Source organism: Manacus candei, unplaced genomic scaffold (assembly GCF_025592945.1).
Source record: "Manacus candei isolate 608988 ecotype Guabito, Panama unplaced genomic scaffold, ASM2559294v1 h1tg000046l, whole genome shotgun sequence".
Classification (NCBI taxonomy): domain Eukaryota; kingdom Metazoa; phylum Chordata; class Aves; order Passeriformes; family Pipridae; genus Manacus; species Manacus candei.
Genome location: NW_026138094.1, coordinates 16,793,854 through 16,809,970, shown reverse-complemented (window position 1 = coordinate 16,809,970; position 16,117 = coordinate 16,793,854). Strand labels below are relative to the sequence as shown.

The following is a 16,117-nucleotide window of genomic DNA, read 5'->3' as shown; positions in this document are numbered from 1 at the left end:
CCTAAGAGGCAGGACAGATGCCATGCAGTGCAGCCACAGAAGCTCAGCTCTACCCTGTCTCAGTTTCTCTAGAAACAACACACCCACAAGCACTCACTGCCCCAGAATTTCCACAGCAAGTTCACTCAGCATGTGGCCAGCTGCAGCATCTACTTAACTTCTTCTTCCCATACTCTCACTACTCACTTTAGTTCCTCCGTTACTAAGGGGGCAGCCCATGGCATCCCACCAAGACCTGCATGGAGCATCCTGCCAGCCAGGCATCCCGTTGGTAGGAGCTTAGCACCTACCCTGAAGGGAACTTAATGGCTTACCCTGGCTAAAGGAAGGAGGCAACAATTGCCAAAGATGGAAAGAGCGGTTACAGCTACACAGGAGCATGGGCTCTGTGTGAAACAGCACTGGCTCCATATGGAAAGGTTCCTGCCTAAGGCTCCAACACTGCTGGTACAACAGCACACATAGCTTGCTGCAGCAGCAGCCTAGAGACCTTGGGATGCAGTGAGGGAGACGCTTTCCTTTTTAGAAGCAAAGCATACTCTGCATTCTCAAGCAGACAGTGGTCCCTGCTCAGCTACAAGAGCATGGGACGGAGGCAGCTGCAGCGTGCAGTACCGTAAAGACACTCCAAGTCATCCTGCCCTGAGATCAGCCAGCTCCTGAAGAGGCGCAGGTGGTAGGAGCACTGCTGCAGGTGATGGGCTAGGGTGGCATCCAGGGAGATGGTCCGGCTCGTGGCACAGTCAGAGGAAAAACGGCGCAGCAACTGGGCAACATGCTGGTGCTCCAACACATCTGGAGGAAAGGGGCCATAGAGAGTGAGAGGAGAGGGGCAGGTGCAGCTGGGGACAGAGAAGCTGTGGAGATGTGGGGATGGATCTGTCAGCACCAGGGCTGCTGGGTGAGAAGGACCCACACCACACAGTAAGCCCAATCCCTCCCGCAGTGAGCAGGTCAGGAATGCCCTTACAGCTGTGTCCCCCCAGTGACAGCGGGGCAGGCCAGCCTCCCTCCCGGCCCAGCCTTCACCTGGCTGCAGCACAGGGCAGCACCTGAACAGCGAGGCTTCATCTTTGGAAGTGAAAGTCTGACAAGTGAATAAATTTTAGGACACATTCCAAGTCCAATACACTTCAGGTTTGGCTAGATAAGAAGATCAGGCTCAGGCCCACACTTGCCCTCCCGCAGCTGAGATGAGAAATCCAAACTGCCAACAGAACATTCGAGTCCTGCATTCAAGTGCTGCCAGGCATCTCAGCACGTGGGACAGAGAGCAAATGGTCCAGCATCAAATGAGCAGAGGCTGTGCAAGGGACACGAGGGACAGCAAGGTCTGGCTGAGAGCACAGTGCTGAGAGCGTGAAAGAACAGAGGGGTCCACAGAAGCACTGACCTTCCCTCTAGACTCTGAGAACAGCCCTGTGCAAGCTTCTGTGATATCCTTGCATGGCAGACAAGACACCATCATGCAGGCATGTCTTCTCCTCCACATGCACAGCCTCAGGACTCGCATCATATGCCCAAGACTCATGTGACCAGGACATAAACCATCTGGCCTGATGCTGTGCTTGGCCACCGCCGTGGTTCACCCGTCCCATTTCACCACACAGAGGCAGCTCTCCAGAAACAAAATCCAGACTCAGAGCTGGGAACAATTTTTGCATCCTCAGGTAAGTGGTTCATGGGGTTAAACATCCTTCCTGCTCAAAGCAGTGCCAAGCCTACACCAAATATCCCTGACTTCAAGCTCGTTCTTGCTGGACCTCATCTTTGTTTTCTTGATTAAGGAGCACTTTTCAATTGGAAATATTTGTTGGGTTTTTGAGAGAAACCTGATGCCCAGTTTCACACTGTTGTATTTGGAGCATGGGCAACTGTTTTGCAGCGTGGCTTAGGAAAGTCTGGAGCTGGGTGCAAGCTTTGCAGGCAAGATAAAACAACACACCCTGCTGACATACACTGTGTGAGCTCAGATGGTGTCCAGACATACAGACAAACAGAGCAGTTTTTTGGCCACTCTTTTGGGAAAAGCAAAACCAAGCAAACACAGAGAACAGATTCCCTCCAGTTATCTGAAACAGTAGAACCACAGTGAGCTGCCCTTTCCCCTTTCATCCTTCCCAAAACAGTCTTCTGAATTTCATTCATCTTCCAGATCACACTAAACAGGATGTCTTCATATTCGCAACAAGATTGCAGAAGCTGCCTTGATCACGTAGGGCAAAAATACTTCACTTGGTGTCGTTCAGTGATCTGCTTTGGTTCCAACTTGTCTCAACAGCAGGAGGCATGAGGGGAGGAGCCATGCTGCGAAACCTTTATAAAAGTATCTGTGCAAGATTTGGAGAGCAAACACTAGTTCAAGGCACCTGCTGCACAGAGCTAGCGGTCTGTAACCTCACAGACTCCCACTTTTGAGTGTCAGGTTAGAAGCAACATGGAGCAGAGATAGTGAGTCAGCAGAAGCACTGGCAGTCGTCCTCCACCAAGCCTTTCCAGAGCCATGGGCAGGATGGGGTGAAGAAGGTGACAGCACGATGCTGATCCCCTCCCACCTCAGGAAGGCCCGAGCCAGCACTGTCCACCAACAGCAGACAAAAACTCTGGAGAGAAACCATTCCTAGGATGAGGTCTGCAGGAAAGGTGAGCCTACCTGTATCAACATCACCGTGCCTGGAGGAACCACACAACCAGCCTAACAGACAGGTTTGCAAACAGGAGGCCATGAGGCTACCAGTACTCCTGACATGGAACACCATGCACAGAGGGAATGCTGCTGGCACCTCCTTCTCTCCCACCCTACAGTGGGCTCTTCCAGGTGACATACAGCTGGGCTAAGGCTATCCTTGTTTTCATCCTGTAAATCTGCAGTGTGGAAATGGAGGACCAAAGCTGCTGAAGCTCTGGCATATGAAGTGGACATCACACTCCAATCCAGCGATAGTCTCCCCCCAACCTCCACCCCCCTGAAAGGGAGAATGACAGAAGGCCTTAATGTCAGCAGTGGAGTTAAAAGCTGCTTTAGCAGTCCACTCACAGAGCCGCAGTTTCTGCTTTTTCACCTAGGACACAAACACCTCAGGGGAGAGCAGAGGCACCACTGAGCAGTAACGGGATGAGTGAACACAGTAGTCACAATGAGACAATGGGGGAAGGTGAAGCATGTTTGGACACCAGATACACAGACAAAAAAAACCACAAGAAGGCTGAGAGCAGAACATGTGCAGAGAGAACTGAACGTGAGCGTGGGGTTAGAAGTGTGAAGGAATGTCAAGTCAAGGAAGCAAACGTACCATTAGTCGGATGCTTTGCAAACGACACAGAAAATCGTTTTACGGCTGGCATAGACAAGAGCTCTGAGGAAATAAAAACAGATCATCTCAGTTAACAGCCTGCTTTGAAAGATCCCCCTACCCTCATATGCTTGCAACTATCCTTTCAGGTTCACCTTCCTGACCTCCACAACAGCTGCTCCCGCTGGCGCTGTGGTAGCACCTAAGACACTCCACCTGCGGGTCTGACTGAACTGCTCAGCCTCGTCGCACTCTGCATCTCCCCATGCCCAGGGTCTCCCCTGGCAATACACAGCCACACTCTCAGTGACAGACAGCACCTCACACCTTCCCACCACACCAGGTTCAGTCCAGTGCAGGATGCAGCCAGGCCATACTTGCAGCCACCAGAGCACGCGACCAAGCAAGCAGCAGCACCACAGGAGGATCGTTCTCAGGATTTACCTCTGCCCAAGGAAAACAAACATCATTCTGCAGAGGGACTGAAGAGTTCTGGCACAGGAACGGCTCAAAACATCCTCTTAATGCAAGTTACACAGAGCTATTTATGAATTTAAAGGTAAATCACCTGACTAGGGAAGAAACAGAAGATCCATGAAGACATGCCTCTACAGTTCTTTGCTGAAAGCATTTCAATACAGGAGAGGTTTTGGGATACACCTGTCAGAGTGGTCCTCAGGTTTCTCCTGGCCATGTCCCAGGACAGGCCAAGCTCTCCCATACAAATCACACATCAGAAAGACAGTGCAAGGACAGATACTGTGCATCTAATGGAGTGCAAACAATGGGCTTTAAAGGACACGGATTAGGCTCCATAAGGACACTAAAACAAAAAAAGGGCTGGAAATTTAATTTTTTCCCACTCTGGAAATTCCTTAGCTATCATGGAAAAGAATGACCTGGATCAGACCATCTGTATCTGGGATTCAATGTGAGACCCCGGCCAATCATACCTTTTGCTGCTATTTATGAACTTTAAGGAAATATTAGAAAATCCTTTTATTTCTCCTTCATGTTTCATGCATCCATTCTCTCTAGTCCATAAGGTCTGTATGCCTATCCCCCTCACCAGTGTACCAATTCATGCTCCATAACCCCACTGTGCTCCTCTAGCTACATCCACTGGCTTGGCCAAATAATGTATCTATACCAACTCTAACGCTGCAATTTCATCCACCAGCATAACAGCCCTAAAAACTCTTTTTCTTTCTTTAAACTCAACAAACAGCATAACAATCTTCCCTACACATGCAATCCCTTAGAGGTGTCCAAGCCCTGGAGCTGCAGTCAGCTGCTGACCATGACCATCCCACCCCAACACCTCCCCTTGCCTTCAGGGTACATCAAATGAAATGGCACTGGCCCAGTTTACTGGGTCCCTGTCTTCAAGCAAGACAACTTCAAATTACAACCATCCACACACCTTCCCTCAGCTTGAGATTGGGACAACTTTCTGCTGAAGTGCTCCTTAGCCCTCTTCCAGCTCCAAGCAAAAGAGACTTCAGAAATAAGGGCCCTTGAAACTTCCCTGGAACAAGGCAAGTTCACATTGGTGAAGTGCTATTAGCCACACTCTGCACCTTGAAGCATCACAGCCATGAAAAACTATCAGAGTTCATGCAAAGATGTGCTGCAGAATCTGAAGGCTTTTCAACATTATCAGCCCAATGAGTGTGGAAAAGGTGCTGAAACAAATGTCCTCCAAGCATCTGCTGTAGCTGCTGCGTCACTGACTGCATCCAGCTCTAGTGATGTTCGGCTTAAATTCCATTGTTCAGCATTTCACTGGTGCTCATTCAAGTAGGAACATGCAAATCAAGGGCTCATTTCACAATCCAGACTACCTTACCCAGCAGCTAAATGCCCTTCTGCCTCCTACTTGCTTTTCCAAGCTCCCAGCTCCTTACCCTCAGTTGCCCTTATTGCAGCAAGGCGCTGGCAGCACAGGGTGCCAGGGCATGCCAAGGAACATGAAAACAGAGGTGTAACATCAAGTCAATAATTCTGGGCTGTGTTAGTCACATGGTAGTTAACTAAGTCTGTCTTTTAGGTACTTGAGGGTACAGCTACATCTCAGCACACAGTGACCCTGTCACTGAATTTAGGCTAATGCAGGAGGACTACACTCGCCCATGAATGCCCGTAGCCAGCTGCAGGAACATTCTGCTACACAGCCTACAGACACAGGCAGCCCAGCACTAGGACTGAGCAGGTCTGTTCTGTGCCCAGCTGGGCAAAGAGCAGTCTCTGATGCTTTTCCCTGAGAATCAGTGCTGCCTTGGACTCCCACTCCTTGCAGAGTTAGGAAAATACAGCAGCCAGGTCCCTTGCTGGCCTTTCCAGCAGCTCCCCTATGACTCACACCCCGGTCTTGTGCTAAACACCATGAGCTTATTCTGTGACCTGTGAGTAGCCAGCACTTGATGCCTGGGGCAGCTCAGACTGCTACAGTGATGCTGAGATTGCTCCCAGGTCACCCTCCCTGTCACTGTCACTCACAGCCCACTGTATGCCAGGGAGTGCCCTGAGGAGGTGAGAACCAGCTCAGTTTTTTCTTACACAAGAAAAGCAGCACAGGAAGCCAGTGTACATAATGGTACTCATGGGGTTCCAACAGGGCTGAGAATTGGACATCTTTCCACTCTGATTTGCTAGGTCATTTTCCTTGCCTCAAAACTGGACAAAAATTAAAATGAACCGACCTCCTGTTTTCTCCAAATTACTGCCCTACTCACCTCCCCACCTTGTAATCCACCAATGTTAGTGTCTGTTATGATCCTAACTAGAAAGGTACTCACATTCTGTATTGATTAAAACACCAAAAGGAAAAAGATGAGATATCTAAGACAGATGATTTTACATCCATTTCAGATCAGTGGTACAACATTAGGTGGATTTCCAACCTGGTCACAGCATGCTGTGCAGACCCTGTTCACAGAGCTCCTCAACTCAGTGTCCCAACAAACGGTATGTGAATCAGTAATTAGAGTCTGAGTGCCTTTCCTATCGGGACCACAATGGACACATGCACTTGTGCATTACAACCTCCAATTGCTCCAGGACAGTTCAGTCTCTCCCTGTGTCCCAATTTCCTTGCAGGTAACAAGCTTCTGCTGCTCTCTGTGCGTGGCACCAGTGCTGGGCAGGACAGGGCATAGCTGCAGCCCCTGCACCCATGAGCATCGGGCAACGCTCAGACCCAATGGCCCAAGTGCCTTCACCAGATTGTCTTTCTGACCTTTCTGGCAGTTTCAGCACAACTGCACAGAAACCAGACTTTCCAGTCCTTCTGCAGTATTTCATACAAGCAGCCCACTTACCTCAAGCCTTTCAGCTATACTGCCCTTGCTTCCTGACAGCTACCTCACACTCTGCTGCATGCCCAGCCTCACTCTAGTGAGGCTAGTCCATCTCATCCACGCCCAAGCATATCATTCTGCCTTTGGGACAGCTCCATCTTCTGTAGGGCAAGGAGCTTCACTTAGCATCAGCAAGATCACCAAGGTAAGCAAGCTGATGTGATCTGCTGGATTTCCATACCGGGTCAAACCTACTCAAGATCTGGACCAATAAATCCCCACTCACAACAGCGAGTAGTATTAAAATGTCAGACCAAAGTCAGACCTCAGCAATAACACACATTAGCCTAAAACTCCTCTCACAATGTCAGTCCCTGTCTGTCCTAGCAAGCATCACAATTTCTTGGGATATGGTAAATTCATTACTGTAGATGCAGTGAATATACACATTCAGCTGTCACTGTTTTCAGCAGTCCAAGTCTGTGCCGCAGGAGCACCCTGAGATACCAATGTCCACAAAGTACCACCCTGCTGCCAGGGAACACACATACCGTCTTTGTATGTCAGGCTGCTGGCAAACTTTTTGCCATGGTTGCGTGCGTAGTCCTGGAGGTTGGGGGCACTGGAGGAGCCTCCCAGCACATTGGTGCTAAACAGCCCGGTGCACTGTGATCCTGGAAAGGCAGGGAAGGTGTTAGTATAACATATCCACTGCATGCAACTACAGAAAAGCAGGGTTAGTCCAAAGATGAAGAATGAACTGGTCACTTTACAAGCAATCTCAGGAAAAAACATGATGCCGGGAAGCACAGGGTGGCAAAGTTCTCCAAAGTTCTAAATTCCATAGTGCCAAATGTACAGCAGGTAGCCCAAAGCTCAGCACCAGGAAAGTTCCTAACTCCATCCAGGAGTTTAATTCTGTTTGGCTTTCTTGCCCTGACCTAGGAGAAACACCTTTACTCCCTCCAGTCAGCAAAGCTGCACACTGATGTCAGAGCAGTCAGGATGCCAAACTGCTGATGTTCCTGTCATTGGGCTTTATTGCTCTGCTCTTCTGCCCTTTCTCTTTGGAAAGCTCCTTTTTCTGTAGGACACACAAGGAGAGGAAAGGACTGTTTGATCTGTGGATCAGCCAGCGTGGATTAATTCCATGTGAAAAAGCAAGGAAAACACTGTGAATAGAGAGCTTGCTTTCACAAGCTGATACTGCACAGCCGCTCAGTCATGCCTCGCTGCTCCAGCATAGGTCCACCTGGTCCATGAAAAAGCCTCGCAAAGCACCAGATGTGCACACACCATGGAATTTTACCTACTCTGTGTCAAGGAACGTGGCGTGCAAAATGGAGAGCAACCTAATTCCCGTGGCTTTGGCTTTGCCGAAGCACAGTGCTCTGCAGACTGACTTGGTTTTGTGTGATATTGAGGGAACACCAGGCATTTGAAAAAGGATTCTTTGGACTGACTGAGGAAAACAATTGTGAGTGAGACAAAACCCTATTATGGGCCAGATACAGCCACTGATTGGCTGTAAATTCTTTGCTAAACTGTCTTGCTGCTGCTTTCTCTACTGAGACTACCAGCTGCTAAAACCAACATTACTCCTACATACAAAAAGCTTCCAGAAACAAGCAGGTTGATCTGGTTCCACCTTGTCTGCCAAGGTAAAAAAACTTGCCACACTGCTTATTAGTATTTATTGGAACAGTGCAACTATTACTACTGTGAAAGAGATCCTGCCTACATTGGAAGCAGCTCTTGATTCTAAAACACTGCATCATATTTTGGTTGGAAGGAGCCTGAAGCTTCTTTCCCAATGCTCCAGCAGGACTAACTCAGATCATCTTGCTAGTGTTTGTCCAGTCAAGTTGTCAATACCCCCAAGAAAGGAGATTTCACAACCTCTTTCAGCCCCTGCTCCAATATCTGGCACATTCATGGTGGGTGAAAAATTGGTTCCTCCTAGCTAACTGGAATTTCTCCTGCTGCAACTTGCATCTGTTGGTTCTCAACTGACCAGTACAGGCTTTGGGGATAGTCTGTGTCGGTCCCCTCTACAACCTCCCATTTAGGTGGTGGAACAGCATTAAGGTCTCCACTCCCCACAGGTTCTGATCTGAACAAGCCCTGCTCCTAGCTTCTCCTCCAATATCGTGTGCTCCAGGCCCATCCACCTCCACTGCCCCTTAGTGGACTCACAACCCTGACACCCACCCCCTCCACAGCCCAGGAAGCCCAGGGCAGGACAGCAGAGCTTCAGGCACAGCCTCTCACAAGAGGTGAATGGCAGGAAAGAGCCAAACCCCTCAGCCTGATGGCTGTACTCCAGTTGATGCAGCCAAGCATGCCATCAGCCTTCCCTGGTGTGAGTGTGGAAAAAATTCCTCCTTCAAATTTAGAAAGATGGCAAAAACCTGTGAGACAAAAAAAGCGTAATGGAAGGTTTTATTTCAGCGTGCTGGGCGTCCCAAAGCCACTAGGGTCTGGAAGCACATGACTGGTTTGAAAACTGCGCCTTTTGTAGTTCTTTCGGTTACATATTCATTAAATGGTGCTTTTTACCTAAAAAGGTAATTTCTCCAACCAGGGTGGGGGTATTACCCTTCTTTTTGATTGATCGTGATGTACCCCCCTGGACCTGGTCCCGGGGGGTCCCCCTGTATACAATAGGCTGCTGCATGGCAGAAAAGATCTTTGTTTAGTTACATCTTTACTGTTTGTATTTTCCCCTATTCCCAGCCACAAAAGTTCCCTGGTGTCAGGTTCAGACAGAACCATTCACCTTACAACTCATACCTATTTTAACTAAAAAGAAGAAAAAGAACCCCTCTTTGGTTAATAAAAGCCCCTCCCCCCTTTTGCCTTTCTACTCAGTTCATTTGCTTGCAATAAAACCAGGTTATTTATTTCTCATATGAGGACATGCTGTTGACTCACATCCACTCACTGCTTTTTGGGGTCCCAGCTCTGTCTCTGCAAAGATCCTTTAGCCAGAGTTCTTTAGAGAAAACACAGAGGTCCTGAGCAGTGAGCTGTTCACACCTAAGCTCAGCCTGAGCTGACCATCTGCTCCCGGGGTGACCGAAAGCATTCTCACAGCACTGAACTGCAGCTGCTCCCGCATGGTGACACTGCTGGTGGCTTTCCACAGCACAGACTAGCACAGACAAAGAACTCTTGCCTGCAGGGTCGTGGATACACAAGCCTTAGAAAATTTCCTCCTTATGTCTTAAATTGATGCTGAGTGTTGACTCAGCATGAACTGGAATCTGTCAGAATGCAAACGAAATTTTGTCATGCAGAAGCCAGGATGATGCTCTTAATTGCTCTTCCGCGGTTTAAAAACAAACAACAGCAACAAAACCCACCCAAGTGACTCATTTACTGGAAGATAAAAATGGAACATCAGACTTTTAGGACTTTCTATCTTGAGAAACCCTGTGCCACTAATCATTAAGCTGAGGATACCCCAGTGTTTCTGCTTCCCTGCTGCAGACAGAGGCATTTTGCTAGTGCCCTTAAGCCAGAAGAAAATTTACAAAGATGACTGTATGGACAACAGCAATTATCTACAGTGAACTCCAGGAGACCACACACACACACACACACACACACACACACACACACACACACACATCCTAAAGAACATAAAGGCCATTTGGATTTAAATGTACCTGCACTTGCTAGAAATTACTGTATGTGCTGCATCTTTTCTGTGCATTTAATTTTCACATCTTCATTTGATGTTTCAGATGTTTAGAAACAGACATCCTCGATTTCCCTCTGGGAGTCTCAGCATACGGCTTCATGCCACTGGCAGTGCTCAAACAGCCTGGAGTGATTTTACCCCATTTTGAAGCCTTCTTGCAAGCAAAGAAAGGCACTGAAACTTCCCTGAGCTTCTCAAGCTAGAGCATACACACTATGGCAAACAATCCACAACAATGCACTTGATGCTGCCCAGAGAAAGTGGCACACTCCAAAGCACAGACAAAACAAGTTGCAGTCACCCCTTTTCCAAAGAGAGATTTCAAGGGCATTTTTTAAATGTCAGTAGAGGCACCATTCTGGCAGGTATGGCAGCAGGGCTATTGCAGGAGCTCCGTCCTTCTCCCCGTTCCTGCATGCCTACACATACGAGGTTATACCTGGACAGACACTCCATTTTCCAGAGATAAGGACAGCCAGGCACTGACAAGGGCAGGCAACATTCAACAGGAGGTACATTCAACTTCAGAAAACTCAGAAACAGCAGGTAGTGCCTGAATGAGGCCCCTCACAGCACAGCTGCTGAGACAAGTATTAAAGCAAAAGTTCAAGCTCCGGTGAGTTCTGCATTATCTCTCACAGAGACAACACATTTCAAATCCTAAAGAGAGAAGAAATTAGATTTCTAAAGAAACAAGCAGGAAAGGAATCAGGAAGATTCCGTGAAGAGCTTGACTTGTGCAGGCAAAGAGGCATTGTTCTTCATAACAGGCCTCAGGTTAAGAGAAACTCACAGAAACACAGACATCCTAATCTCCAAGGGTCGTGCAAGCTGGTGTGGCACCACAGGTCTCTCCTGCTCAATCCTTCTGTGCCTGCAGCTACAAGGTTCTACAGAGGAGAATGATGGCTGGGTTGAGTATCCAGCTGGAGGTCTGTGTCACAGATCAGGTCTATCAATTCCTGCTTAAGGCTTTCTCTCTGCAGGGCTTCGCAGTCAGAAGACTGGCCAGCACAGACTTCCCAGCAAGGCAAGTCAGGCAAGAATCTGAAATGAAATCTGCTGGATTCACATTTCAAATTTTGTTGTCAAGAAAAAGTAGTACTGTACAAAGGCGCAGAAGAGCAGTGGTCTTCTCCATTGTCAAAACAGACAGTCCTCTGAAACCTGGAAAAGGCTGTAGTCCAAGGGCTGTAATACCTGCTTTCCAGAGTACAGGCCTTCTGGTGCTCACACATCCAAACAGTAAAAACAGTTTGATGCACTTAGTTGTTCTCCAAGCAGATGCACCTCCTTGACTGTGCGCCACCTCAGAAATTCCCATATTGATCCACACAGACTCACAGAATACCCAGAGGTTTCTTCAAGTCTAAGCAAGGCAGTCTGTCACAGCTCACTGAATCCCACAGTGGGGCTGGGTAAGGCAGAAATAAGTGAAACAACACATTCAAAACCCACCATGGCCAAAGCTATTGTCCTTTTATGAAAATAATATGCATCAGCAATTCCTATTTAGATTTTTCCAGCTTGCTGGGAGCATACCTGTCAGACTCCAGGCATACTTCCTAACCACTCAGAAGAAAATTCTCTTTCCTTGTTAAGAATTAGCTTTCCAAAGAAGCAGCTTGTTCAAAAGTGACAAAGAAATGATCAGCCTTTCAGAAGTTTCTTGGCTGCAGGTTGTCCATATAACAGAGTAAAGAACTGATGAATCAGAACTGCTGCAAGTCTGCAGCCATGCCACAATGCTAAGATGGTTTTAGAGAAAAAGAAAGTGGGCATAACTTGGCCATTATCACCTCCTATCTGCAAGACTCAGGTTGCACAGCCATCTCGGAAGCTCATGACAGCAAAGACAGCTTTTGAGTTTCCAAATAGACCTTGCTTTAGCAAAAATCTTTCAGGAAGAGTTTCAACTATTCAGAAATAGTTTAGGTTAGGATGACAGGGAATGGAACTATCAAGGACGGGCAGAGAATACCAAGTGCCCCAAAATATTCTCTTCCACTGGTTACCACACGAAGAATGGGTGACCAAGGACTCCAGCTCAATTAGAGGGCTGCCAAACACCTTGCACGTGACACATCTGTTCCATACAATGGATCTTTATGAAGCAAAGGTAGAAGTAGAACAGTCTCACATGAAGAGCAGTTTTGCACATAAACTGCTGTTTTGCAGAACAGAAAGCATGCTAGTTCTAACTTAAAATCATTTCTTCCTACTAAGTTCAGAAATGGTGTAACAAATGAGAGCATCAGAGAAGCAGAAGGCCAGCCTGCAGGCAGGCAGTTTGCCCTGTTTCTCCCATACTATAAAGAACGAAAAGTGCATCTTCTGTTGCTATCAGGTGAAGGAGAAGATCGTACAGAAAAAGAAATACACTAAGACAGTCTCTACAATGGTCTCAACAGTAACACTGAGAGAAGACATAAAACACACAGAGACATACAAGGAACTCAAGCCAGACGTGTATGTGGAGAGACAGACTGATGCCCACGGAAATACAAAGGTACAGGTGAGCAGACTGGTTACAGGTGAGGTACAGTACCTAAGCCACTTTGCTTCATCTCAGAAGACTGCCTGGAATATGTGCTGAAGAGGCGATAACCTCCTGATTTGGAAGAAGATTCAGATAGCACCTGCAAAGACAGATAGTGTAATCAGTGTTGTGCTCCAAGTTACCCACTGCTCTCAAAAGCCTTTATACATCAATTGAAGGTAAAGAAAGGTATGTCTCTTCCATAAAAACACCAGTTTCAAGAAGCACAAAGGTACTTATATGCTAAGATTGTGACAGTGAATACTCAATTTTAATTTAAAGTTTGTGTTGGCTTGTGAAACAGTGGAGATTTGAAAAGTACAAAGGGACTCACGTAGTGAGCTACTTGTCTCCCAAGAATCTTGCTGGAATCACTGGAACATAGACTTTCCAGCAGGAAATCATATCCTGTTCAACTTAGCGTGTTAAACATAGCCTGTTACAAAAAGCCTCTGAGCGCTGCACACAAAGGTGACAACACTCAGCACTGGAAGCGAGCTAACAAATATCTCGAACCTTAACTCTGCTTTCACTGGTTCAGAAAACTGATGGCAAAAACGCCTGTGAAATCCTTCCAAAAGGAGGGACAATTCCAGAGCACTCTGAAGGTGACAGTCACGTGCTGACTGTGACACTGGCCTTGTGACATGGAACGGCCAGGAAGGGGAGAGGTTAGAATGGTAAAATCAATTTTGTTACTCCAGCAGATCAGTGAATAGGACAGTTCTAAACTCTAACAGTTTCAACACTCTGGATGAACCCACTAGTGAGCAGGGACCCCTGATCAGCATGAGATCTCAGATGGGAGAGAAGAACGAGAAACACGGAGCTGCCTTTGTGAGAGGCAAAGGATGGAGCCTAAGGGAAGGCAGAGATGTCACCATAGCTAGGTGATGAGGTTGCACGTAATCTCATAGCTGGCTACACCAGTGCCTCTACAGAGCATGTAATCCAAACAATTCTTGTGTTTCTCAATCACTTCTTTACTTGCTCTTCCTCATCAGTTCCTCTAGCCTGTGTTTCCCCCGTCCTTCCTCAATGGGGAGTTTTAGAGGTCTGCTTTCCACAACATCCTTCTTTACCTTCTGCAGATCCTTCCCCAGCATCAACTCAGACTCTAACATGTCAAAAGGAATGCCAGGAAACCAAAACCAAGCAAAAGGCCTTTGTTAGAACAAGGAAAGATGCCCACGGCATAGTTACCTCCATGGACCCCGTCTTCCGGTTCCTGATGAGCGGCGACCTTCGCTGGATGCTGACTGGTTCAGAGGGCTGTGGGGACTTCTGCTGAGCACGGTCTGGCTCATCGCTGCCCTTTTTGGAGAGGTCCTCCAGGCTGCCTTGGTCAGCCTTCTTGTCCTCGTTCTGCCATAAGGAGACACTGATGCCTACAGGCACACAGCCTTTGCCACAGCTGCCCTGCACCAGCTCCAGCTTCAGATCCTGCTGAGCTCTGGAGGACACCCATGGCCCCACCAGCCCCTGACGAACCAGGACGGGGCAGGGACATGACCCACCAGCTGCCTGGGGGCAGGGGAGAGCGGCCAGCGAAGAACTCACTGCAGTAGGGCCAGGTAGAACAGAACAGCATGCAAGGCTCCCCTGGGGCCGGTGGCCCCTGCCCGGGTGTCTGCTCACCTCTGCCGAGGCCGGCCGAAAGCCAAATCCTGTGGGCACATTCCTGTCCTCCTCGCAGCCTTTGACGCCAGGGCTGAAATGCAGCTCCACATGGAAACGCTCCTCTGAAGTGGGGTCCTGCAAACACACAGCACGGGGAATAGGTAAATAACCAAACCCGGTTTATCCTACCATCAGCACAGGCCAAGGTCCCACCCTGCCATGCCGGCCAGCACATTTCCCAGGCACATTTTTTGGAGGGAAAGCAGAAGCAACAAGAAACCACAAACAAATGGCTTCAAGTTTGTCTCATCCAAAAGGACAGCCCTGATCAACCCACAGCTGAGGCATTCAGACTGTTGCCATTTTGGAACAACAGCCATAGAGGAGTAAAACAGAATTGGGTTCTATGTGTATATATATACTCACCCCTAAACCCCAGCCCCTTACGACCCACTCCTGCTGTAAACCTGGCACATGGCAGGACAGGGGGAGACTGGGTCTCTCCTGAACCTTCAGTCAGGCTGTTCCAAGATTTAAATAACTGTCTCTAATATTAATTTTTCATTAAGCTTTTTTTAAGGAAGCCAGAGTTTTTACAGTATCTGGCACTAATGATGTAAAACCAAAAGTTTCACCATTTTGACTGACTGCCAGATCCACACCACTCCTGAGAGCTTGTCAGACTTTTTTTTTGACAAGCAGAACTTCCATCATTAGAAGCCCACACTAGCTCTGTGAATACAAGGCTCTAACTTTATAGGATGTGGGAAAGGGGCTTCTCCCCTCACCACTACAACCTCCTGCAGCATAGACCTGAGTCACAAGGTCTGGGGATCAGGCTATGGAGTTTGGTGCCATACCTACTTACAGTCACCATCATCAGCTCCCACATTCCAGATGTTTATTAAATGATTCTCTTTATTTCCTGAAGATACCAGTATACACTTCCCTAACTATACCAGCACACTTTTAAAATAAAAAAAAGTTTATGAATGTGGAATTTCTGGATATTTTCTAGAAATATTTCAAAAACACAGCCAAATATCACTTGCTTTTACTTATTTTTTCCTACTGTTCATTTGCAATCAATATTGAGAAGCAGCAAATAATTTTGCACTAGGAAATGCTTTAAACTAGTTGGTATTGATTACATAAGTTTGGTGTTACTGCTCAGGGTGACATTCTGCTTACATGTAACAAGCCTTAACCTGGGTCACTGCCTCCCGCTTAAAACCAAAAACTAGCAGTTGTGTTAATGATCCATCTGTCTTTGTTCACAAGTGTAGAGAGTTCAGGTTACAGACTTCCAGCTGAACTCATCTCTGGGGACTGTGCCTGGCGTCACGGCAGGAAGCATTTTATCCTACAGCTCTATCCCTCACCTTGTTGTTGTCCTCGTAGAGCATGATAACAATCTGGGTCATGTAGTTCAGCTCTGAGATAGCACTCAAATAGTCCATGGCTCTCTTCCACTGCTGGTCTTTGTTTTCCTGATATATACACATAAACAGTCGCATGGGGTAAGCAACAGCAGACACCTTGCAGCATTCAGTGAAATGGGACTGAGAGAGTTCCTCTCTCCACAAGGTAACAACATTGTCAAGACAAAACCACCTTGTTCAACTTGCATGAAGAGATGACCTTGCAATGAGGTGGGGTG

At 47.6% G+C, this 16,117-nt stretch overlaps 1 protein-coding gene across 11 annotated transcripts in view; it reads right to left on the bottom strand.

The window, feature by feature from the left end:
- PPIP5K1 (diphosphoinositol pentakisphosphate kinase 1) overlaps positions 1-16,117 on the bottom strand; it is a 47,436-nt gene that overhangs the window by 8,305 nt on the left and 23,014 nt on the right. For 4 of the 11 annotated variants that reach the window (XM_051796718.1, XM_051796717.1, XM_051796720.1 and 1 more), the window contains 8 exons: positions 15,840-15,947; positions 14,476-14,592; positions 14,041-14,202; positions 12,847-12,937; positions 7,144-7,266; positions 4,717-4,821; positions 3,294-3,356; positions 616-795 (listed from right to left, as the gene is read on the bottom strand). In XM_051796718.1, coding sequence (XP_051652678.1) covers positions 616-795; positions 3,294-3,356; positions 4,717-4,821; positions 7,144-7,266; positions 12,847-12,937; positions 14,041-14,202; positions 14,476-14,592; positions 15,840-15,947 — 949 coding nt within the window. The remainder of the gene's footprint in view (positions 1-615; positions 796-3,293; positions 3,357-4,716; positions 4,822-7,143; positions 7,267-12,846; positions 12,938-14,040; positions 14,203-14,475; positions 14,593-15,839; positions 15,948-16,117) is intronic. The other 7 variants (XM_051796723.1, XM_051796728.1, XM_051796722.1 and 4 more) reach the window with 6 other exon arrangements.